This window comes from Phalacrocorax aristotelis, chromosome 7 (assembly GCF_949628215.1).
Source record: "Phalacrocorax aristotelis chromosome 7, bGulAri2.1, whole genome shotgun sequence".
NCBI lineage: Eukaryota > Metazoa > Chordata > Aves > Suliformes > Phalacrocoracidae > Phalacrocorax > Phalacrocorax aristotelis.
Genome location: NC_134282.1, coordinates 32,316,652 through 32,340,676, shown reverse-complemented (window position 1 = coordinate 32,340,676; position 24,025 = coordinate 32,316,652). Strand labels below are relative to the sequence as shown.

The 24,025-nt window shown below is 38.2% G+C and overlaps 1 protein-coding gene across 9 annotated transcripts in view; it reads left to right on the top strand.

Moving 5' to 3' along the window:
* Positions 1-24,025, top strand: part of MYO9A (myosin IXA) — a 183,346-nt gene that overhangs the window by 58,241 nt on the left and 101,080 nt on the right. For 8 of the 9 annotated variants that reach the window (XR_012661610.1, XM_075099768.1, XM_075099770.1 and 5 more), the window contains exons 3-8: positions 7,716-7,810; positions 11,787-11,849; positions 13,119-13,218; positions 15,845-15,901; positions 20,140-20,237; positions 22,488-22,614. Coding sequence is in view for 8 of the 9 variants with exons in the window: in XM_075099768.1 (XP_074955869.1) it covers positions 7,716-7,810; positions 11,787-11,849; positions 13,119-13,218; positions 15,845-15,901; positions 20,140-20,237; positions 22,488-22,614 (540 nt within the window). In the remaining variant the exon portion in view is untranslated. The remainder of the gene's footprint in view (positions 1-7,715; positions 7,811-11,786; positions 11,850-13,118; positions 13,219-15,844; positions 15,902-20,139; positions 20,238-22,487; positions 22,615-24,025) is intronic. The other variant, XM_075099767.1, reaches the window with a different exon arrangement.

Below are 24,025 nucleotides of genomic sequence, written 5' to 3'. Positions count from 1 at the left end.
GATTAAGGAGATTTTGCTTGGTCTTGGGACCTGTCAGACACTTGCTATCTGCATCTAATGTAGTAAAGATTGTTCTTTGCCTGCAGAATATAAAAGTTGGGAGTCATAATCATCCCCTGGGTTGGAAAGACCACTATAATAACCCCGAGCATCCCAGCTTCATTTTGGGATACTTCTGTAAGTCCAAAGCTGAATGCAGGCTGAATATTTTTTTCCACCAAAACGTTTGTTGGCTGATAGGTGTCAGTTTGCTGGAAAACATGTGCGTTTGGCTGCTCTTCCCAGGGCTGTCCACGTTACACATGAAAAAATAAATGTATGAGCAAAGGACCAGGGATATGAGCCAGACCTTAAGGATTTGGCAGCCTCTGCCTCCAGGATCCATCCCTGCTGGTGTTTTTTGATGACTGTCTGCCAGCTTAGCCAGGGTTTTTTTTCCCATTATGGCACTTATGTAGCAAAACTGTCCCCATTCGGGAAGAGGACTTAAGTAGGAGGCTTTGGTTTGGGGATTTCATTTTGTTGCATGGTAACTCCTTTTTTTTTCCAGAGCGTTGCTTAAGAGGAAGAAGCTGAAATGGTCAGATCCTGTGCTTAAGTATAGGAAGAGGAGGAATATTCTGCCAATGTTACAACATTTGCCAGGAATGCAGAGTCTAAATCTTATTTCTTACATAGCTGATAGAGCACCTGCATCAGCAGAGCTTTAAATCTCCCAAACAAGGGTGTGTTGTAATGACTTTTATAGTACTTTATCTATGGTATCTTACTCTATAAGTGTATTAAATGGTGCTCTTGGTATTTCCATTACATACACTGGCAGGTCTTTTATTCAGTTAAACTGACCCCAAAACCTTCTCCGAATCAGTGCTCTTCCATTAAGAGTCGTTTTGTCCCATATTTGTATTAGGGAGCATGAACTCTAAGTGCACAAAGACAAGTGGTCTTAACTGATCCTGTATTTTAAAACCTAATTGCTGCAGAAGATTTGTTGGTTAAGTGCTCCGTCCCAGGATGGTGACTTGATTCAGCAGAGGGGGGGAATTACTGCCCTTGAATAGTCTCAGCTTTGCTGTGGCCAGGTAGGTTTAGTGCAAATGTTTTACAATAAGGCATTTTTAGATGGCCTAAACTATTTGTAACAAAACAAACAAAAAATTAAAAAATATTTTATAGCCTGTATCATGAGAGTATTATTTTATACATAAGTTAAATGACAAGAAAGTATGGCTGTTAATGTGGTAGAACTCACTTGGCTGCCATTTGGTAACTGGAATAATGAAATGAAGTATTTAATGTGCTTTATATTGGAAGAATACTGCTGAGTTTAATTCTGCATAGTGAATGGTGTGCCGTCATTGACAGTGGAATGAAAAGTGTTTTAACCTTCATAAATGCAATACATGAGACGTTTGTTTGGAGGGGGGAGACCCCTTAAATATGGTTTTGGACCTTTGGGCAGTCTCTGCAAGGCTGTCTATATGGATTTGTTTTCCAGAAGGTCCATATGGACAAGAGGGAGAGGAAGGGACTTACCAGTATTTCCCAGGTGTCTTTATCCTTTGGACTTGCAGTACTTCCAGGTCACGTATTTGAAAGGTTCTCTGGGGAATGAAAAGCAAGGAGAGGACAGGGTTGCTGTGCCAGCCTAAAAAATTGCATTATTGATTTTATGGGAAGAAACAGAAAACTACATAGTTTTGAGAAGCTTGTAAGCAAAAAAATGACACTAACAGGAGACACTACAGAAAGCAAAGACCACTGAATAGATGTTCTGCTGTGGTTTGCTATCAAAGACTAGTATAGGATAGGATTTTGTTCTAGGCAGTGTGTTGAGACATGACTTTTATGTCCCTGCTCTCTCTGCACTAGAATAGTGAGGAAGGTGGCTAGATACTTGAAAACTGAAGAATAACTGAGGTTGGCAGGGACCTCTAGAGGACATCTGGTCCATCTGTGCTTGAAGCAGGTCAAGTGGGCTCAGGGTCTTGTCCTAGAGCAGTTGCTGCTTCTTGGCTTGATGAGGAGTTGAATTCCCGCCATGCATCAAATCACCAGCACCTTTGAACAGCTAACTGTTGCAGGGCTTGCAGAAGTGTGAGTGCTTTTTATTTCTTCTTTTACCATCAACAGATTTGTCTTGCAAGGAAGGAAGACATAGAACTAGTTTTTTTGCTGTGAGTTGGTGTGTGTTTGTTTGTTTGTTGATTTTGTTTGCTTTCATTAGGGTAGAGCAGCAACTGGAGCTTTGCAAGTACTCTCTTTCAATAGTACTGAGTTTTTCTTTTCCACACAACTTTGTGTCCTGTAAGTATTGCTAACCAGGAGATGCCATGGGGGTTGTCAACTAAGTGGTGGGGTGTGCATGGAGGAGGAATACTTTAAAAATGTGTTGTGAATTGGTCTAAGTTGTACATAAATCCTGATATGTGTGACAGCCTTGAAGATTTTAGGTATATACGTGTGTGTGTGGTTTCTTCAAACTCCTATTTGCCATTCAAAGTCTTCTGCTCATGTAAACGGCCAGGAGAAATTTTTTCTGTAATGTTTGAGAAAAACATTATCTGTTTGTAATAGAAAAAAATATGTTTGTAATAGACCTTGTGTTTAAGATGCTTTGTCACCTTTGAGGTTTGAAAAGGAAAATTGGGTTTTAACTCTGCAGTGTGCTCCAGTGGCCTGTTGAAGAAAAGAATAATGAAAGAAATATTTTACAGGGTTTAAAAGTCAATGTTTGTCAGTTCAGGGTTGCTGGTTGTTCTCAGTGAGACCTCTGCTCAAGCACTGCAGCACAAACTCTTGAAATACTTTGTGGTTTGTGTTTTTCACCATAAAAGTGTTGATGGTTTCATTAGGCAGCATGGAACATCTAGCCACAACCAGGAGAATTAGTGTGTGAGGTGTCAGCACTTGAACTTGTATTTAATTGCTATAAACTAGATATTCAGTATTATTGCTTTGCCACACAGAAAAAAGCCTTGAAGGATTCATATAAAAGCTATTTTAGTTTGCAAGAATGCAAGTCGTAACTCGTATTTTTTGGCTTTGGTCCTTATTTAGGTGCTTATTTAGGTGTTGTGGTCTCTGCTGCATAGAGGTGGCTTTTAGGGCTCCTTATGGTAACTGAAAGTTGGGGGAAATAGCTCAAAGTGGTATAGTTTTAGCAGTGCAATTCAGGTTGATAGATTTTACCAGGCAGTGAGATGCAGATTTAAAAGCAGTATTTCCCAGGGCAGAAGCAATAATGAGAAAGGATTTAGAAAGGCTCTAACTTAAGTAGTCTAGATGCATTTTATCTTCTGGCCATAACTCAGTATATTTCTGTTAAAAAGCAATGTAATAGGACAAGAAGAGTGCTGGGAGCTTAGTTGCGGGTTGAATTAAAACAAGCAAAAATGGTCTTTGTCATCTAACTGTTTGTTTCAAGATGCAGAAAGGAATTTGTAACTACAAAGAATAATTTAAAAAGCCAGTGAGTGTCCTGGTCACATAAAAAAGACATTAAAATTGCAAAATTTCAAGATGCTATTTCTTTTCCTCTGTCTTTTTTTCCTGTTGGAATACAGATATTTATGAATTATTAGTTTTTTCAAGCATAATATATAGAATATTGGGGAAAATAGCCTTCAAATCTGGAAATAAATTATAGGCAATGTTTAAAATGATGACCTCTTATGGAAGCATATGCTGGGCTTCTCTAACAGAAGCTACAGGTAAAGCATGTGAATGCACATCTGACACGCGCACTGAATCCTTGCTGTTACATCATTTGTGTCATGGCCACCTACATCTGGCCCTGGCCTTGTGTTTATGATGTTTAATGGTAAATAGAGTTTTCCTATGCTGTTGTCTTCAGTGCAGTTCCTGCACATTAGGGCTTGGGCTCTTTGGACATCGTATGGACTCTGCACCCCTCCTGTCCTTCACCAGCACCTATATATGCAAAGATTTTTAATTCACAATATTCTCTTTAGTTGCATAAGTTCAGGATTTCCCTGGCTGCTATATTGCTGGCTGATGCTTTGAGCTTCCACCTTGCTTTTACAGTTACAATTCATTCATACTTTATGAATAAATTTGATTCATTAATTCAAAAATTCACAGTAAACCAGGGAATGAGTCTTCCAGCAGTCTCTTGTCTGATATTAACCTGTCTCTTGTCCCTAGCATAAATGAACATGACTAAATCTTGCTCCCAGTCCCTTCAGTGCGCCACGATGGAGTGTAACCACCCCACAATGGCATAGCCTGGACTGAGATTTAACCAGTTATCAGAAGAAAAGCAAGACATATTTATGGTACGGCTTTTAAAAAAACAGATTTACATTTCAAGTAGATGGGAAACCGTTCAAAAACTCTTGTCTATTAAAACGTTTTCTTTCTGTATAGGAAAGAGAAAATGATGTATTTATTTTTCCTGCTAAGGGTGAGTGCTGGAGGCTTGTTTGAGAAGGGCAGGGCTGAGCACCTTAAATATGCTAGCAAAGGCACATATTTCCACTAGTGCTTTTACTGCAGGAACTGTTACTCTCCAGGGGAATGCAGCTGTTATTTTATATAGGAGTGACATTCAATTAGGATTATCTATGCCACAGCATCTTATTGTCATTGCCATGTGAGAACGAGGCAGTGAGGTGTTTTCTTTGATGCAGGTGTTTGGAAAATAACCTTATTTCAGGAAAGACATTAAAATAATCCTTATTCTGGCCGTAATCTGTAATTAATGCAGATTGCATTAATATGCAGTCCGAAACAAAGAGACAGTGAACCTCTGGGATCAGGCAAGGAGGAACGTGAAGTATTTAGCCACAAAACTGTTTGGTTTTTTTTTCTTCCTGCTGTCCACGATAAGCATCTCTTTGTGCGGGAGGGTTGTAGGAGGCAGGAGGAATGGAGCTGCTCGTTCCTCTGCCTTCTCTCAACTGTTGAATCACCAGCACCGGGTCCAGAGGGATGCTCAGCTCCTACAGAGGAATGTATTGAATTTTGTTTCCTTCGAAATGTTGAGCCCTGGCCAGTAAAAGCTTTGGTCTCCCCAAGAATTTTAGGAATGCTTTTTAGAGAGTTTTGTCTGTTGAGCTGCTCAGCAGCTTCGAATCAATGACTTAGTAAAGGGAAATAATACGAACAGATGATAACTTGTTTTTGGGAGGTATTTATAACTCATTTTGTGTTTTCTGAGGCTGAGGTATTATATTATGCCCTGGCTGCAGAAGGACATGGTGTCCTGTTCAAGTACATATACAGATTAGGCATGCATAAATTGAATTAATAACACTTTTTTTTATAGACCAATAGTTCTGTTAAAGAAATACAGTGAGTAAACTAAACAAAAATGTATTAAGCTGTCTCAAGTTAAACATCAGGTGTTTCTTTATCTACATTTTGGCCTTCACCAGTGTGCCTTTGCCGTAGAGTCAGCCTTAAGTTTTAACAAGACGTGATCCAAAGAGCTTTTTCATTTACATCAGCAATAAAGAAAAATGTATGAAAGAGGGATATTATGGGTTATGATTTCTGTAGGCATTTGGGTTATAATATATAATGTGGCCTGGCATATTAATTGAGAAAAAAAGCTCATTAAAAAGGAGGACTCTCACAGCTCCCCACTCCTATACTTGAAATGTTTTCTCCTGGCTCTAAATGTTCCTTGTTACAGAATAAAAAAAGATTTATTCCTGGGTAAGGCTTTTCCCAAAGAAACCCTAATAAGTAGACCTTATTTCCCTCCATGAGCTATTACTTAAAGTATAAGCACAGGGAAATCCTTTTAATACTGTTGGGGTTTTTTTGCTTAAATTCTGTATTATATTAAAAAGTGATTAAAATAGGGTTGCTGTCTGTTTAGTCTGAGTTCATTTGTTCTCAAGTGAACAGCATTAATTAGGTGTATAGAAAATTTATCTTATGTGATGTCTTAGATTGCAGTCGATCCTATTGCAGGGAAATGCTTGTAACGTAATTAATATTATTTAAAACAAATATATAAATACATGGTGATGCGCTACCTTGACTTGAATATCAATGTATTCTGCTTATAAGCTTCTCGCTGTGTCTCTGCTTGCTGAAATACCTGGAGGTGGATGGGTAAATTCTTTGGAATGATAGCATCCCATCTTTTAATGCCAAAGTGCCTGTTTTCTGGGGAGAGGATAGGATGCATGTATTTTCATTGCCAGGAGAGTTTTGGGGGCTTCAGTGGTTACCTGGAGGCGTGGACACCTTCGACGCCCTCCTTGAGTGTGGGGTAGAGGAGGGTTGCTGGGTGCAGGGAGGATTTTTGGTGGGGAATAAGCAGAAAACAAGTGTCAGCAGCCTGAAAAGATGAAACCTCTGCAGGGGAGTGTTCCTTAGCTATGTGGGTGAAATAATCTCTCAAGTATAATCAGCTTGCTTGGCAGGTTTTGGCTATCCCAGACCTTGTTTTAGTCAACTACAGCAAATTCATATGCAACAGCTTGAGTTTAAACAAATCCCTGTATTCAAATAGGGGGGAAAAATCATGTTGTTATTCTGTTAACAAACCTCCTTTAGTTCTTAAATCATTAAATCTAACCAGATTGCTAAGTAAACCTGGCTGGGAAGATAAAAGTAGATGTGAGAGTGCACATCATGCAGGCAGAAGGTGTCGAATGCCTTTTCACCAAGGTTTCATTTAATTTGGCCTTTTTTTGTGTGCTTTGAGTTGCAAAGTTAAATCTGAAAAGAGGTCATTTGAAAAGCTTCAGATTATACATATAAAGTCTTTTCTAATAAATAGCTGACTAGGGAATAAATCTATTGGGAGCTTGGAGCTGAGCTCTGATATTAAGCCTTAGCACAAAACATATTTGTAATTCAATGTCCATACACAAACAACTCTCAGAAATTATCTTGCATATAATTACCTTAAATAAGTTTGGCTTAGAAGAAAAGGTGAATTATTATCAAAATTTGTTTAATGAATGAAACATTAATTGGACCTGGCAGCTTGACAAATTCTGTCACCATGGGCCAAGTTATTATTAAAATTATTTAGGTACAATTGAAAACACCACTCCTCAGTGAAGCCAAGCTGCAGTTCTTACAGGTTTCCAATAGTTCTTCCGTTCAGAAATTTCTTTTAAATGGCAAGAAATGACTCTGTATTAGGTGTCTCGGTAAGGTGGGGTTTTAGTAAAAGCTTTGCATTATAAAGACTTAAAGGCATTTTGATTCTGGAAAAACAACAGCAGCAGATCAAAACAACAGTGACTGAAATGCTGAAAATACTCTGGGTTATGCCAGTGCTATATATGACATTGTCTAACATCTGAGAAGCCTTCAAAGAACACTTTTTGCCCCCTAATTCCATATATAATTAAAAAGCAGCTTCCTCTAGCTCATTAAAATTTAGAGTCTTGTTGGAGCAGTGTACTTTTATATTTATTTCAATGAATAAAGCACAGCCTTAATATAGAGTATAATAACTTCAAATATTAAATATCTCTTGTACAGCTAACACTTTGTTTTTAAACAGGGTTTATCTGCCCTTCATGAATACCAAATTGCAAATGAATGTGGTCCCCAGAAGCTCATTGTGTTACTTTGTAGACCATTTAACTTTCACGATATGCTTTTTATTAATTATACAATGATAACAAAATCCCCAAAGTGAAGTCATTAGTGATGTGCATATAAATAAGGTAAGACGGTGGCTTTCTGAACGTAATGATGGCATCTCTCTCTTTTCACAGGCTTTTGGAAATGCAAAAACAGCGCATAACAACAACTCGAGTCGCTTTGGCAAATTTATTCAAGTGAATTATCAGGAGACGGGCACTGTGCGAGGGTAAGTGGGAATCAGGCTGAAGATGCTGTACGCACCCTTACCTGCCCAAGGAGCCTAAACAGGGTGTTGTAGGGGGTACACGAAAAAGAAGGTTAACTTTTTTTGCCTGTATGTTTCCCAAAATGAAGTGGGTGGGAAAAATGCTTTAGCATATTTAAATCCGTTGGTATGAAAATGGTGGCATATCTGAGCTCCACCCTGAAGTGCGAATATCCCTGAGCTGGCTTCACGCCAGTTGAGCTCTCCTTAATCATGATGTCAACTTTATAATTAAGCTGCAATGGAACTTTTCCTCTTAAGATAGGAGTTAAGGCAGGAAAGGGGAACATTTTAGCTAGGATGGATTAGGGGGCTGGAGCATACGACAGGAAGTAGAGGCTGAGTGAGCTAACTTTGCTTACTCTCAGGGAGGAAAGCCAAGGGGGAATTTAATCTCCAGCTGCCTGATGGGTGCTACAGAGGTGATCACTGTTGAATTCCCCATATGCTTCTGTCTCTACCCTGAAGTCTCTCTTTAACCCAGCCCTTTACCAGTTAGGGCCTCTTATTTCCTCCGAGGCTGCTGGAAGGAGATGCTTGTCTTAATCATGGTCTCCACAGTTGATTTCAACATCTCTTCTGCTACCCAGAGCTCATGGGATATAAGGCTGTGGCTCAAACCTTCCTTCTCCCTGGGAGGGCTGCAGCAGAAGTGCTGCATTGTTGAAAGCCTATAGATGAAACCTTCTGGGTGAAACATTAAGCCTGGCTTTCTCTTTGGCTTTAGGGAGTTTACATGGCATCAGGTCATCACAAAGTGACTCAAGCTAGCTCTAAATGAGCAGGGCTTCATTAACTCCCCTTTTTGTCCAGGTTAATTAACTCATTTGGAAAAATGAAGAGTAGAAGTGGCATTCCAGGGGTTGTATAATTTCTGCAGGTAGCTAAGAGATCTCTTGCTGGGACTTTGTTGTTATTTTAGAGAACTGCTTTTAAATTTTTTTTCTTTCTTATTTTCCAGCAGAACAGTATCACACAAATAGCTTCCATTAATTTTTCAAATGAGCTTGGGTACTCTGTGTACCTTCCTGCTGTTTTTTCATCCAATGTCAAATCTGATGTTATTTTTCTTTTTTTTTTTTTTCTTTAATTCTGGTGAACAGTTCTCTTAAAAGGATAAGCCTAAATTATTTTATTTTTTTCATACTTACTGAAATACAGGGTAACAAGAATCCAGTAAATGCCTTAACGATGTATTATCTTGGCATGCTATGTCAGCTCTGCGGAAGCGGTCTCTATTTATACTTGGCAGATAGGTGCAAGTAACATTGTATTTGTATACTCTAGTTCATAAAATAAGAGGAATTTTCTCTCTCCTTTAAAAGAAATGCACTTTCTTGGTCTTTGGTTGCCTGGTGTGATGACACTGCGCTTTGCTATAAGCTTGCAGTGCTGACCCAATGAAAATAGAAAGACATTTAGAACAACCTGTGAGCTGTTCCTAGCATCCAAGACCACAGTTTTTCTTCCATAGTCTTAGAAAGAAGATCACAAGTACTTTTTTTTTAAACTTAGCACACATTTTTAAGCACAACCCAAGTCAATTATCATCCTGTATTCTGTATATTATTTGCTTTGTTAATATAACTGTAATTTGCCGCTCGAATCAGAATTTTCCTCTGTTTGGAGGCTGAAACTTGCAGTTGGATATTTGCTTACAAGCCCTGTGAATATAATGACCCAAAACTTGAAGCGAATTTAAACTTGAGATGTAATAGCTGAGAGATTTAGTAGCAGCCGACCCCGCCCCATGAAATAAAGTCTTTGAAGATGTCTTTAAAATTGGTGGAGCCTGAGCAATGGCTACAGTTAAGTGCATTCCCATAAGGCTTTATGAATTTATTATGTCCTGTTCGATGATAAGCGAGTTCTGGAGGAAGGTCTGTGCAACCTCTTCAGTCCTTGTAAGATGATCAAAAGACTCAACATCTGACACGCTCCATAAAATTGCAGAAAAGCCAGAGAGAAGACATTTTAATTAAAAACAACAGTGCACTGGTATAATGGTAAATCTGTGCAATGGCATGAGACTGTATCTCAAATACCATTGAGTTGGTGCTTTCAAACGTGCAGTGCTTGGGTGTTTTGCATGTTGGTATTTGTATATGAAATTCAGTCTCAGATTTCAGATGATGTTATCTAGGATGCTAAGTACAGGGTCTGTAGAATGCTTAAACATTTTGCACAAAATAGTACCCTTAGAACTCCTTTTCTTTACTTTTAAAGGTAGGTTTGACATAATTGCCAACAGTAATTAAAAAGAAATCAGAGACATCTACTTTTTTATAATTAAATTGATTTTCCTTTGCACTATCCTATTACAAGAGGGGATTTATGTTCCTCTTGGGACATGTATTCATTATGATATTTGCACTAAGCAAGGAGTATTTTACCAAACAGCATTTTAGTTGCATTTACGGGGGGGGAAAGAAAAAAATTTAAAAAAGTTTTTTTAAAAATTGACCTGATTTAAATAGTGGTTTGGACTGGATGACCTCTAGAAGACCTTTCCAACCAGTATTATTGCATGAGAGTGACTTATTTTGGGGGACTGTCTATAATAAGAGTAGAAATCAGGGGGCAAGGGATGAAATGTCAAGGGCAGTGGATGTGATTGAGGTTGTCATACAGCAGCGTGCTGAGGTGCTACCCAGGAGTGTGAGTGGGATCTGGGACACTGATGCCTTTTTCACTCATCTGTTCTCCAGGCCTGCAGTGAATTTATGGCATGGCTTGGAAAGGAAAAAATGGTTTCAGGTTAGAAAAGGGATACAAAAAACCCCTGACGGTGAAGAATATTCATAGACCATTCTCAGCCTCCTTGCAGGGAGTAAACCTTTTTGGTGTGCATCATACAGCAGAATAATACTGCTTTGCTGTCTGTCTGTCTTCGTTCCTCCTACCCAGTGAGATCATCCCATTGTGGGTTCCCCATACGCCACTGCCAGTAGTCTCTCCTAAGAGTTGCCATAAGAGTAGTCACAAAACCTCTGCAGCACATCCAAGTGCTTTATTTTATTTTTTAGTGAAAGGAGGGAAGAATTACTAATATGCAAGTAATAAATAGGTCTGTCTTCCCCATCACAAGACTATGGTGGAGAAGCAAGTGTAGAGGCACTTCCTTGTCCTACCGTGCGCACAGTTTATTTGGTTTCCGAATTCACGCATGGCTGCTAATGTTGGTCCCACGTCACTGGGGTGTCTCTAGCTGGGAAAGCACAGCCTTGTCATCAAAACCACCAAATATAACTCCAGTTTCTAAATCCCTATCATTACTGTTTAGTATTGTTTGGAAGAAAAAACCTGTTGAAGCTTATTTTAGCTCTACAAGCTTGAAAAAAGTATTTAATGTGTAAATTAAACATGCTTATTATGGATGCTCTTAGGATAAAATGTAAACTCCAATAGGGAGCTTTTGCAATTGTTTATTTTTTGACTGTAGCCACAAGTTAATAACCCAAGTTTTTTGTTGAGAAGTGGCTTTTCTGGAAGAGGGGATGATGATTTGGGGACCGATGCTGCAGCTAAACCTGATCTTGCAAACTTTTGCACCCAGGTGTATTTCTCGTTGAAGTAGGGTTTGTGCACAAATCTCAGTCTGGAAGCAATTTTATTTGGCTGGCTTTGGATTAAATAGGTATCCAAGATTCTTCATTGCTGTCAAAATTTCTCCCTGTGCTCCCTGCCCATAGGCTAACGCATCTGAGATCATGTTTTTCATATCCAAGTTAGTGTTGGCTTTGTATCAAACCAAAAAAACCTCAAAAGCCAAACATAACATTGGGCTTGTTCTGCCTAGGAAGAAATTTATATAACCGAGTGAAACAAGGCTAAAACTTTTTTGTGTGTGTACTAAGACTGAAAAGTCCCTGTAAAGCTGTATTCATTTAAGTTGAATATTGGGTCAAAGAATAACACTTCTATTTTTTCCATCCAGAGCTTATGTTGAAAAGTACCTCCTGGAGAAATCAAGACTAGTCTATCAGGAGCACAATGAACGGTAGGTGCCTATGTTTTCCTTACAGGGCTGGTTTTTACTTCTATATGTGCCGATAGTGTGGCACAGGTAGCTTAAAACCCTGTTTGAGCTGGCATGAAGGGATCCAGATTTTCACGCTCCTAGCCCTCTGCTTCAAAGATAAATGACGCGTTTTATATTTTGCTGTTTAGGGAGGAGTGTACTACCCAGGGAGAATAGACTCAGTTATTTTATTGACAGATTTTGACTTATATTTTCCATTTTCTTTGTTTCATGTCATATGGATGATTATGTACTGTTTGTTTTATTGTACAGCTTGTAAGGTATTTATTTAATTTGGTGAAGGGGGGAAAATGGTATTTTAGTTCTGTTTTACAGTTCTTAGCACACTGAAGCTGTCAGATGGGCCTCTAAAAAAAGCTAAAATTTTATAAACAAATTTAAGCAAAATTTTCTTTCCTAATTGCAACATCCTATTTGTTACATACTCCTCTCTCAGTAATTATTACTCTGATTTTAAATAAATATGCTGCTTCTAGTTGACTTTCAACTCCTGGCACTTCTGTGTTCCTCTTTTGAGACAGATGTTGTGTGAGAAGTTTCCTTGAATGGAATCATGGGTTGATCCCAAAGTGAAATAGCATACACAGCCTTGACAAATGTACTCTTGGGTGTTGCAAGATGATTAAACTTAGTTCCTCTCAGAAAACATCCAACATAAAAGCAAAGTTTTAATTTTAGAAATACTGCTACGATCTTAGTGTTAATCCGTGTTAGAGTTGTCTTGAAGCAAAACAGATTAGTGTCATTTGGGGTGGTTTTAGTATTAGTAATATTCAAGTATTTTGAATATTTGAGTAGCCATAAAAATTGAAGATTTTTTCCGTTCTGTCTTACAGAACTGCAACTGCAAAACCATTACCTTTTTAATGGTAATAAAGTATTAAAAATAATAATTTCCGCCTTGCAAGGAAATATGTTGGTTTTATTCTAATAAATATGTAAGCATTGCAAATGTTTCTGGAGGAAAATGTGACGATGTCAGCTAGGAATTCTTCAAGTACATTCTAGGGCAGTGGATGCCCTTGGATGGAAAAGAGAGGTCTTGTTCTCAGTTACTTAATTTAATCTTTTACATCACTGCAAAATGGCTACAGGCCATTTCTAAACAGCATTCAGGTCTGAGTTTGGAAGCTATAACATCAGGTTCTGAGGTTTACATGAGCTTCTCTGCTTAATGCTGCTATTTATATTGAAGTCTAACGTATTTTTTTTATTATTTGTCACCAGGAACTATCATGTATTTTATTACCTCCTGGCAGGAGCAAGCGAGGAAGAGAGATCAGCATTTCATCTGAAGCAGCCTGAGGAATATCATTACCTCAACCAGGTGGGAATACTATACAGTCTTGACTTTTCTACTGCTGACATTTAATGCTAATAAAGAAACTGTGTGGAGTAGTAAAACTGAGTTGTGTTAATGCACTGTAGGCAGCCTTCCATCACTGGAAATAATTCTGCATTGGCAATCTGAACACCTGATAGTATATTAAAAAAAAAAGTGTTTTCCATTTTTGTCCCCTTCCTGGGATATGTTAAATTTATTGTTTTTAATTGTTGAAGGGAGAAACAGTAATAATTTACCTGTTATCTGTGCGAATGTCATTTACTCATTATCATCTGTCTGCTGAGTAGAAGAGAAAAACATGTGATACCAGTAGGTCTTGAGGATATAATGTCTTGCATGAGGTGGTCCTAACTCTGTAGCTTCATGACTGGCTGTTAGCATGATCCTTTGATTTCAACAATATAATAAGTTTAATAGATATAAAAGCACAGCAATCACTGAAAATGTCTTAATTAAATGAGTGAGGTACTACCTACCAGTGACCAAGTAAACTCATACTTTGGAAAATCTTACTTCAGGTATTTAAGATACAGTTGCCACTGATGCTTGTGAATAGGGACTTATAGTGCTTTTTGCTCAAAAGAAAAAAGGAAAATAGGGTTAGGAATATGTGTAAGAGTAGTTAAGTTATACGTTAATTTTAACTAATTGCAATTTTCTTGGAGCTGAAACATGATTAGCAAAGAGCAATTTAGCACACAAGCTGGAGAGAAACTTGTATGCGCAGTGCAACCCAAATAGCCTTCAGCATTTCTATAAATATGGAATACATCTCAATTACGTGGGACTTTTTAAAGATCTTTTTAAAGTGGGCTATCAAAGCCAAAAGCTATTGTAATATTAACGGCTCCCACCCACTCTTAGCAGGATCAGTAAATTCACACAAATGAGTAATGTATTAAGAGCTGAAGGCTTTTTCTTCGCTGTCTTTGTGCCTCAGGCGTTGTTGGAGAACATGGTGTGATCTTCATGACCATCCATGCTGCCATTTTGCAGCAGGGAAGTGCCAAGATCATTTGGGTTGAATATTTTGTCAGATTCGCAGGTTTTGTTGGGCAATCTGGTAGTTTTATGATAGTTGAAAACACTGCTTTTAATTACAGTCTTTTTTTTTTAATAGCAGTTTAAGGGCGTTAATACTTAAAGTAAAATTATTAATCCAATGGCATGTAGTGTGTAGAACTAGTAGAAAGGTGATAATTTAGGTTGAAACATTTATTTTAATCTAATTCAGGATTCTGTGGGCAAGTAGGCTGGAGAAGGATGCTGAGGTACGTCCGGTGGATCAAGGAAGCAGACTCTGGGCTTGTCTGAACACAGTGTATGGACAATAGTGACAGTATTAATTTTTAGGGGTTTTATTATAATAATTTTTTAATTAGGCTTAGTGTTAGAGAGACCATTTAACACTGACAACTATGGGAAAATAGCTCCTTTAGTTGTGTTCAGGGCATCATTTCATATTAAGGCTTTCTGACAATGCAGTAGCCACTTTCCCATGCCCCATAGGCAAAGGGGAAAAAGGAAAATAGGGAGAAAACAAGACAAAGAGGAAGTGGAGGAATAGGGCAAGGAAACTTTGGGAACATAAAAAGGTAAAGTACTAAAATGGCCCCTGAGCATTTGCAGTAGCTTCTTAAATGTGTCCTAGAGAAACCCCTGCTTTTTTAAAAGAAAAGAGAGCAAGCTAGGAAATGAACCTAAGTTTCTAACTAAAAATTAAATATTAAAATTGAAGAGCTATAAAACATTGGGCCAGGCCCCTTAAGTGGGGCTTGGCTCAGTCCTTAAGTCAAGTGTTATTTTCTTCCTCAGCTCATGTTGTGTTATGCAAAACAAAGGTGCATTTTATATTGCAGATGAGCAATAATCTATTTATTATTTCACCAAAATGTGCTGTTATTTTGTTGATCTGTAAGTGCAGGGAGCAGGTTGAAAAAAAAATTCATTTTTCTAAAAGCACAGTTACTTAAACTGTCATTGCATACCCTGTAACTTGCTGAATATTTTCTGTGCTGGTCATTCATATTCATCCATTTTGAAATTAGTGATTTGCAGGATTAGGTCCTTATTTTAAGTTCATGAAGAGCTCTGGTGCCATGTGTGTCTCTGTCTAGGGACTGGCCACTGAAATGTTTTTTGACTTCTCTAAACTCCATTCCTGTCTGAATGGAAAAAGATAAAGCGTTCTTATGTGCTTTCTAATCAGTTGGAGATTCACACTTTTCCAACACTTACATATGTCTAGAGCACAAGTTGAGAGTAGAAACAAAAATCTGCTCTTTGGTGTAATTTTTACATCAATAGCTCTTCAGCTGTGGGTAAACCAAAGTTTTCTCCAACTGTGGAGAAAAATAAAAGATCCTAAAATCCATTAGGTTTATTGCATGAGACTTGGAAACGTTGTAAGGAGGAATCAGAGCACCATAAATGCAAAAGCATTATAAATCTTACCTTAAAAAAAAAAAAGGGAAATAAGGAATGACTATGCAGAATAACAACATTTATTTTACTTGGAAAGTCGATGTTGCTGCCCTGGTTAAGGAGCAGGTAGTGGGAGCTATGGTTGGTCTGAACACTACTTTAACCCAGTCTGCCTTGCTTTCAGATGACAAAGAAACCCCTCAGACAGAGCTGGGATGATTATTGCTATGACTCTGAGCCGGTCAGTACAAGTACCTGCGTCTTCTGTGTTGCTGGTGCAGGGCTGCCGTTCACCTGAATTTGTTAGGTGCACTGAGATCTGAGCAGAAAACAAAGTCAAATTAAGTTTAACCTATTACCCTCTCCCTTCCTTTGCCCTGCAGTGGTGTTGCTTGTGTATTAGCCCATGACAATACAGATGTTTCTTACCTTGCCCTTTTTTGGTTCCTTCCATCTGGAAAGCTGCTTCAACAGTTGGATACAGTCATCTAGTTTTAGCAAACCAAGGTGGTTTTTTTGTTGTTGTTCATCCTTGATATAATACATGATGATTTGTGGAAATTGTGACATGGCAGCAATGTGAAAATTGGACTTCCTTTCTGACAAAACAGCAAATCAGTCTCTGGAAGTCCTAGGAGATGCATCAGTTCATGGCGGTTTTAACAGTATAATCTGCTCTCTAGCTTCTGGGGGGGGGCGGGAAGACAAAACATCCCCCAAAATATCTGCGAGGAAATCAAATCCTGATATTATTCAGAACGCAAAAACAATTTATTCTTCTAAAATAGTTCTGCTGACATGATCATCCTTTCCAAATGGATCAACCCAAAAAAGGGATCAGTGAAGCTTCTCCCCCTTCCCTGGCTCCTGCTGTGCAACCGAGTCAGAGGCAGTGGCTTCAGTTGGCGACATGCTTTGGGTGTCTGTTTGTCCCATGATGGTCTCTGTTGGTTTTGTCTTGCACGGGGAGGCATGTTTCAGATCAGCTGCATGTCGTTCCTGCTAATTTTGCTGTGTGTTTAATGGTTGTTGAACTCTGGCTGATGCTTCTGGAAGAGTAAGAGGTAATCTGTGAAAGAGCTGGGTTTCACTCAGGCTAAATAAGTGTCTTAACAGAAAGACTTCACTGTAAGATCCTTACGCGAGAGGAGGAGGGAAGGGGAGCCTAACCCTCAAAGGTTTAGAAATGTTGAATATTTTCTTGGCATCCTTAATGCATTAGCATCCTTAGAGGATGCAGGAAGTGAAGAGCAGATGCTTTAATATATATACCTTAATACGCTTTACTAAGTTGCAAAGACCTTAATTGCTTAAGGAGCGGGTTAGGACAATTTACTGGAGGAATTAAAATTAAAATAAACCCCAGAATTGATACCTTCTCCTGGAGGGGCCAATAATGGGGTTACCATCTTATATTTCCTTATTTTGCACAGAAAAACTGCATGTCATTACAATTTGGCTGTTTATCTGATATTTTCTTTTGCTTGGGCTCATTTTCTGTGGTATTCATGGTAAATCACATCTTTACTTCAGTTGATGATTCACTCCTGAGTGTACCCTGGACCTCTCCCTGTAACCACGGACTCGTCCTGCTGCAGATGTCCAGTTTATACCCTATTTATTTTATCATCTTTAAACTTACATGGAAATCCACAGATTGCTTCAATGTGCCAATAGTAAGCAGGGGACTCACTCTTGCTGGGAAACTAATTGCCCTGGCAGAATATTAATGATTAATTTGGTTTGTGGGCATGGACTATGTAATGCCTGCCTGCCCTAATATAAAGGAAATTCCTTTTTTTTTTTTTTTTACCTTTTTTTATAATTATCATCCATTAGGAAACAGTACAGAGCTGAAATACTACAGAGAGCATCTGCTTTTGAGTAGGTAATTTGCAAAAGGGTTTTCTGCTTGGATTAATAAATTTGGCAATTGTTATGTAAATTTTTAGTTAAATTGCCTTTGGTGTAGATTGTGCTACTTCTGAGTTGTCTATGGTGTTTTGCTGTTGACTCATGACTTAATTTTGGATGAATGATGCCACAAAATGAAACTGTCTCCTGGAATGTGAAGTGCCACTAAAAGTGACACTTAGTATCTTTTTAAAAAGTTTTTAAAAAGACTTCTTTGCAGAATTTGTGGGTATGTTATTGTCCTGCAGAGTCCAGGTCCCACCTTAGTGGGTGTGAAAATTTCTCCAGGTTCCCCTTCGCATGTGTGTAGTGGCCAAACAAGATGGTTGGCTCAGGTTTGAGTTTAGGAGGGACAACTTCTTATCCTGATATTTTATAGTGTAAATAATTCCATTGCTGATTACTGATGATCTTACTGATATATAGTGTAGATGTCGTTGTTGTGTTCCTTTGGATAAGGTGTACAGAGAGCTTATACATCTGTTAAAATGGGTAATTATCAATATTTTGTTCAGCATCTCTAAATTCATTTTGTCCATGTAATATTAAGTTGTTGTCCCTGAGGACCATCAATAAAAAACTTTAGATTTTCTTTTCCATTTTAAGTTCTCTCCCTTTTGGTCATGGGGATAGGAGAATTGGGTGTGAGGAGCCTCCCGTGTTGAAATAAATATCTTAAATAAGCTTTTGTCCCCATAATCAGTAGCTATCACTGTAATAATGCTATGGTGCAGGATGAAGGACATACCACTGATACAGTTGTCAGGCTTTAAATGGGGGTAGGTTCTTTGGGATATGAAGTTGATAATTCAAAGTAACTTTATTCTATATATTCTATATTTATGATTTATTCTATGTATTAGAAGGGAGTATGAGCACCTCTTCAAGTAAGAGTCATCATTCTGTGACTACTTGGTACCTGTTCAATGACATTCACTGTAGTATTCTCATAACTCTGTTCAGGGCAGACTGTCAGAATTAATTTGTGCACGCTTGCTCATGTGGTAAATATGATTTATAGACAAATGACCAAAAGAAACCTTGTGGATACAGCTGCTTAATTGTCACTGTAAATGCAGCTGCAGTTTTTAAATTATATACCTGGATTAACTTGTAGGAAGTCTCTGTTTAAATATTAGTAAAATATTGATATTTAAGATAACACTATATTGTGTGATGCACAATAAACTAATTTCGATTTGGAGGCTGGGAATTCTTATAGGCAGCAATGGGGAAGAAGTATTAAATATGGGCTATGAAGTGAGAAAGAATAATCAATATAATCTATGGGGGTGCCCAAGGTGAGCCAAAGCAAAAGGAACTGGGCATGAATAGGTTATATACTCATTTAAGGAGCATTAATTTAACTGTGTAGTTTAGCTATTGGTGCAGGACAATATTATTCGGGTCCAGAATGTCATCAGATTTCCCTGAAAGTATCAAAGACTGCCATCAGGTTGGGGATTATGTGAAAAACTAAACTGTTCAGACATATTAGCCTCCAACAAATATAAAATGTAGTGGATTTCAAATTTTCTCAATGCTCGCATTTTTTATAAAACTTCTTGGTAGTTAGAATAAAGTTAGTGAAAAATGTATTTAAAGCTTTCCTTTTCCTATGCAGGATTTAATTCACTGTTATTTTACATTAAATTATGTGAATTCTATTTTAAAACTGAATTCTTCCTCTTTAGTTAGTGGAACTCCTAATGGACCAGGACTTAATGTGGAACAAACTGCCTGTAAATGTGTAACATATTTAATCTTGTTAATTCACATCCTTTTTGTATGCTAATTATCCCACAGTGATGAACTCTCACTATATTGTTAGAATGGTGTGACTCACCTCTTGCGTTAAAGGCTAAGCTTAGGAAATAAGGATGTATCTCCAGGAAAAATTAGCCAAAAATATTATTTTGGAAAAGGTATACCCTACCCAGTCCCCTCTGAGGTCCAGGCTATTCAAACCAAGGTGTTTATGGTGGGATATAGTGTCCTTTGAAAGACCATCTCACCATGCTGGATAAAAATGCAGTACAGAGAAAAATGTTTGTGTATACAATAAATAATTATTGTATTGAAATTTGCACTCGGGTTAGCTTTTCCATAAAGTCCTTTTAGAAGCCGATTCTCTTACACAGCTTGATTAAAAAAGAAAAAAGAAAAAGAATTGAATACTCAAACTTAAAATTTTTTTAAAAATAAAAGTTTTAATTATGCGTACTCTTTCTAATATTTAAGAAGAAATATTCTGCCTTGCCACTGGAGCAAATCCTAGTCTTTATTGTATCGCATATGTGTTTCTTGCTATATCTGCTATAGTGCTGTGAAATCCCCCTGTCCCTGGGCTGGGTGTTGGGGGTAATTAGCCACAGTTATTCCTCATAATGTCAGTGGGGCCTCCTGGATTTCCTCATTTCCCTGTGCCAGATTGGAAATGTTCTAGTCACTGATAAAAGGTTTGGAAGTCACTAAATGATATTTATGAAGTGTTAACTTGGCCATCTGGACCGGTTCTGATCTTCATTTCTTTCAGTGCTAAATCTTTCTGTTCAAACCCAACAGGACTGCTTTTCTGTGGAAGGGGAGGACTTGAAGCATGACTTTGAGCGGTTACAACTGGCCATGGAGATGGTGGGGTTTCTTCCCAAGACTCGCAGACAGTGAGTTTATTTTCCATAGTTCGAAGATTATATTAAAAATAACCTCCACAATCAGTGAGATAATTCACCTGACTTGAGCTAATGTAACTGTTGTGCTCTACATAACATCAGGCTGGGGGAAGGAGTAATTGGTGAGACACTGGAAGGAGATTGCCCAGAGAAGTTGTGGATGCCCCATGACTGGAATTGTTCATGGTCACGTTGGATGGGGCTTTGAGCGACCTGATCTAGTGAAAGACGTCCCTGCCCATGGCAAGGGGGTTGGACTAGACGATTTTGAAGGTCCCTTCCAGCCCAAACCATTCTGTGGGTCTATGAACAATGACACTTGCCCATTCATACAACAAAGGAGTAAAAAAACTTTAAAGATATCAAGAAAATGTGCCCATCATTACTGTAGTTAAAGATTCTCTTTATGCAAATGGAGCGTTGGCAGGCAGTTGGAACCTTGAAGTATTTTTCAGCCCTTCATGAATAGTCATGAATTCTGCATGTCATGAATTCTGATCCTGGTTTAATCAGAAATCCTGATTGTTAGTCATCATACTTAATCCTTTGCTTGCAATTGCTAGTCCTGTAGACTCATTTCCAGCTAGCCTTCGTTCACTAGTTTACTGGAAGTGCAGTTGAAAAACTAGACTTCTTAGCTGGGTTGCAATACTTCCTTTCACTGACTGCAAGGAATTACATGTTCCACAAGGGTCACTTTCAACTGAAATCACAAAATAATTCCTGTTGTGTTGATCCTTGGCTTTAAAGTCTTGAGTAGGTTTGAATGAATTTGACAAATATGTTACTAAGGTTAGTAACAGGCATAGAAAAATATGTGTTTTAAAAAAAAAAAAGCTCAAAATGAGTATGATTTTGACACAAGTATTGCTGAAAAGCACATCAGTACCTGGAACACAAAGTGTTCAAACAAGAAACTAATGAATGTCGTTCTTTCTGTCTGAAATCCTGGAGGTTTATGTGGGAACAGAGGATTACCGCTTTGTACAGGTGGCACTTGAAACCCTATTCATCACCTTGGGTAAATGATATTTAAGATGTTAACATATAATCTTTTTTTTTTCCCCCCAACTGGGTGGATTACCTCCTGTTCTTTTAAGTATTATTTTTCTTGCTTTTTTAAAATGTATCTGAAAGAGCAGTTACAAGCCCTTAACTGTGAGGTGTTGTCTTGCCTTCTGTTCCAACAAGAAATTTTCACCCAAGAATCTTTTTCACAGTCTTATCCTTTACCCCTACCTTGTAACAAATTAATTATGACATGAAGACTGCTTTTCCTTTATCCGTTCTACACACATGAATAAACCCAAGTATTCATCATTTTATTGCAAATATGTTATATGTCAGCATGGTTCCTTATCTTTCAAGAATCAGGTTTCAGCAGCAAGGTTTTTCTAAAGTCTCTTTAGAGTGCAAGGTTGCTGTACAGTAAGGGAATTTGATTGACAGAATAAAGCAGTCAGTCTGGACTGAGCAGAGTTGGATGTCACAGTAAATAAATGCTTTTGGTTTACTGTGCAATAACACTTCTTGGTGCACAAGCTCTTGTATTTCTCTTAGTGAATTTTGCCTGTCAAAAAAATATAGCGGATTCTTCGCTATAGGAGCAAATTTATTCTCCTTGGCACAGTACAGCTGAAATACGAAAGAATGGCCACCTCTAGCTGAGTGTAAAAAGGAAGGACACTTTTAAGTATTATTATACTTTTACAAGTGATTGCTTAGAGTAAAACATGGGGTTTCACCTTTGTGGAAGAAATTACAGAAGAGATGTTGATAATTGCATCCCTGTAATTCATTATAAGGAATCAATATCCATATTTTAGAGATAAGGAAGGACGAGCTTGGAGAGGTGAAGGTGTGTTGTAAGGCAAGGTGGTGGCCTAACTAGGAATTAAATTAGTAATCAAATTTTAGCTCCCTAGAGAGTGTAGAAATAGGGACGAACAGAATCTATTGCTGAAGTGGGCCATGACTCGATGGTCTCAGAGCTACTGTTTTAAAGGAGGGTGTTTCACTAAGTGAAAATATTTTTACATGAGGTGAATTGGATGCTTAATTTAAGCATCATTTTTGAGGAATCTTTTAAAGATTTGGGACCTAAACTGCTTCAGGTTGAAAATTAGAGGAATGTATCATATGTGAAGATGGCGCTTGGATGTTTGGGCATGTGGTTTGCTTCTTCATTAGCTTTAAGAAAAAAACAACCAAGTGAAAATGACTTCTCTTTATTTTCTTTAGAATTTTCTCTCTCTTGTCGGCGATACTGCACCTGGGTAACATCCGTTACAAAAAGAAGACTTACCGGGATGACTCTATTGATATTTGTAACCCTGAAATACTGCCTATCGTGTCGGACCTGCTGGAGGTAAGCCTTCACTTCCTGTTCTGTAATGTTCACACCTCATGAGCCACCTCTGTTTTATAATAGAATGTATTTCCAGTTTTGCTGAAGAGTAAGTTCTGTTGTGTTACTGTTCATATGGGCTGTTCATGTCTGCCAGTGAAAAGTTATAAAGATTTTTTTTTTTTTTAAATGAGGCTCTTAATGTAGGGGTTTTTCCCCTATTCTTCAGCTTCAGGTTTAATTGACTGAAAACACTGTTTCTGTGATTAACATTTGAAAGATCGCAAACCAGTTCCAGGTGGAAAGCAAACCTGCCATTCACTACAGTAGTTCCTTCAATCACCAACCATCAACTCCCTCACCAAAATTCCCCGATGCTTCTGAAATCTGTTCTGATATTTGTATAAGGAACTGGAGCAACTGTAAGACCATTGGGTCACTCTTCTGGTTCAGGTGGTGGCTGTAAGAGATGCTGAACTGGCTTGCCATATTTTGCCGTCTGTTGTTATCTTGCCAGCATCCACAAAGACTCTGTTAGAGATGCTGGAGGGTGCATCCCATCCCTTTAGTACCCATTTATGGTACTACTATGTATGCATTTATCTAGTTCTTTTGTGAACCTCTTGATGCTATCTGCTGTGTAAGACCCTTTACCAAAAGCATTTTGTCATCTGTGAGTCACTGCTGTGCCAGTATCATTTGGGAAGGGTTTGTAGGTCTCACTGCAGATGGCCCAGGGTGATATCCAATTCTGTAAATCAGTGCAAAAGCACCAAGTTAAGTAAGTTCATAGGAGAGCTACTCTGTTAGCCCAAGCAGGTTATGAAGATGCAGCATTACTTATTTGTGAGAAAAGTCTTCATTTCAATGAGCCAACTTGTCCTGTGCTTGCCTTGCGCATTCAAGAGCTGAGCTCAACACCTATATCAGGGTATAGGTGACCAGAAGCTCTCCTTGCCATCTCACTTTTCTTGAAACACTCTAAACCACTTTTAACTCCAAAGGATACTGAAATGTTATACTTGTAACTGTTCAAAATAACTATTATCTTCATCCCTTCGTACTCGCTGCACAGTGGAAGGCTAATTTTATGATAGCATCAGAAGATAACTCTTAATTTTCTGTACACATGATGTTCTTCCCATTCTTTCCCTTAAATAGCGCCTGTGCTATCTCAGTACCTAAAGAACTCAGGAATTGGTGCTCTCAGATTTTCATGGCGCTTCATTAATTCTTTGAATTTAGGGAGGGGAAAGCTTCTGTAAAATAAGGGTATAAGCAGCTGGATGCTCTTTGCATCTTGGCCTTGGAGACTGCAGAAATAAACAGAAGGAAAATACGAGTTTGCAGGAGAATGTTGTTGACCTTACCCTGTTAAAAATGGCCATAGCAAGAATGTCAAGTAATTTGAGAAGTAATCATTTTTTAAAAA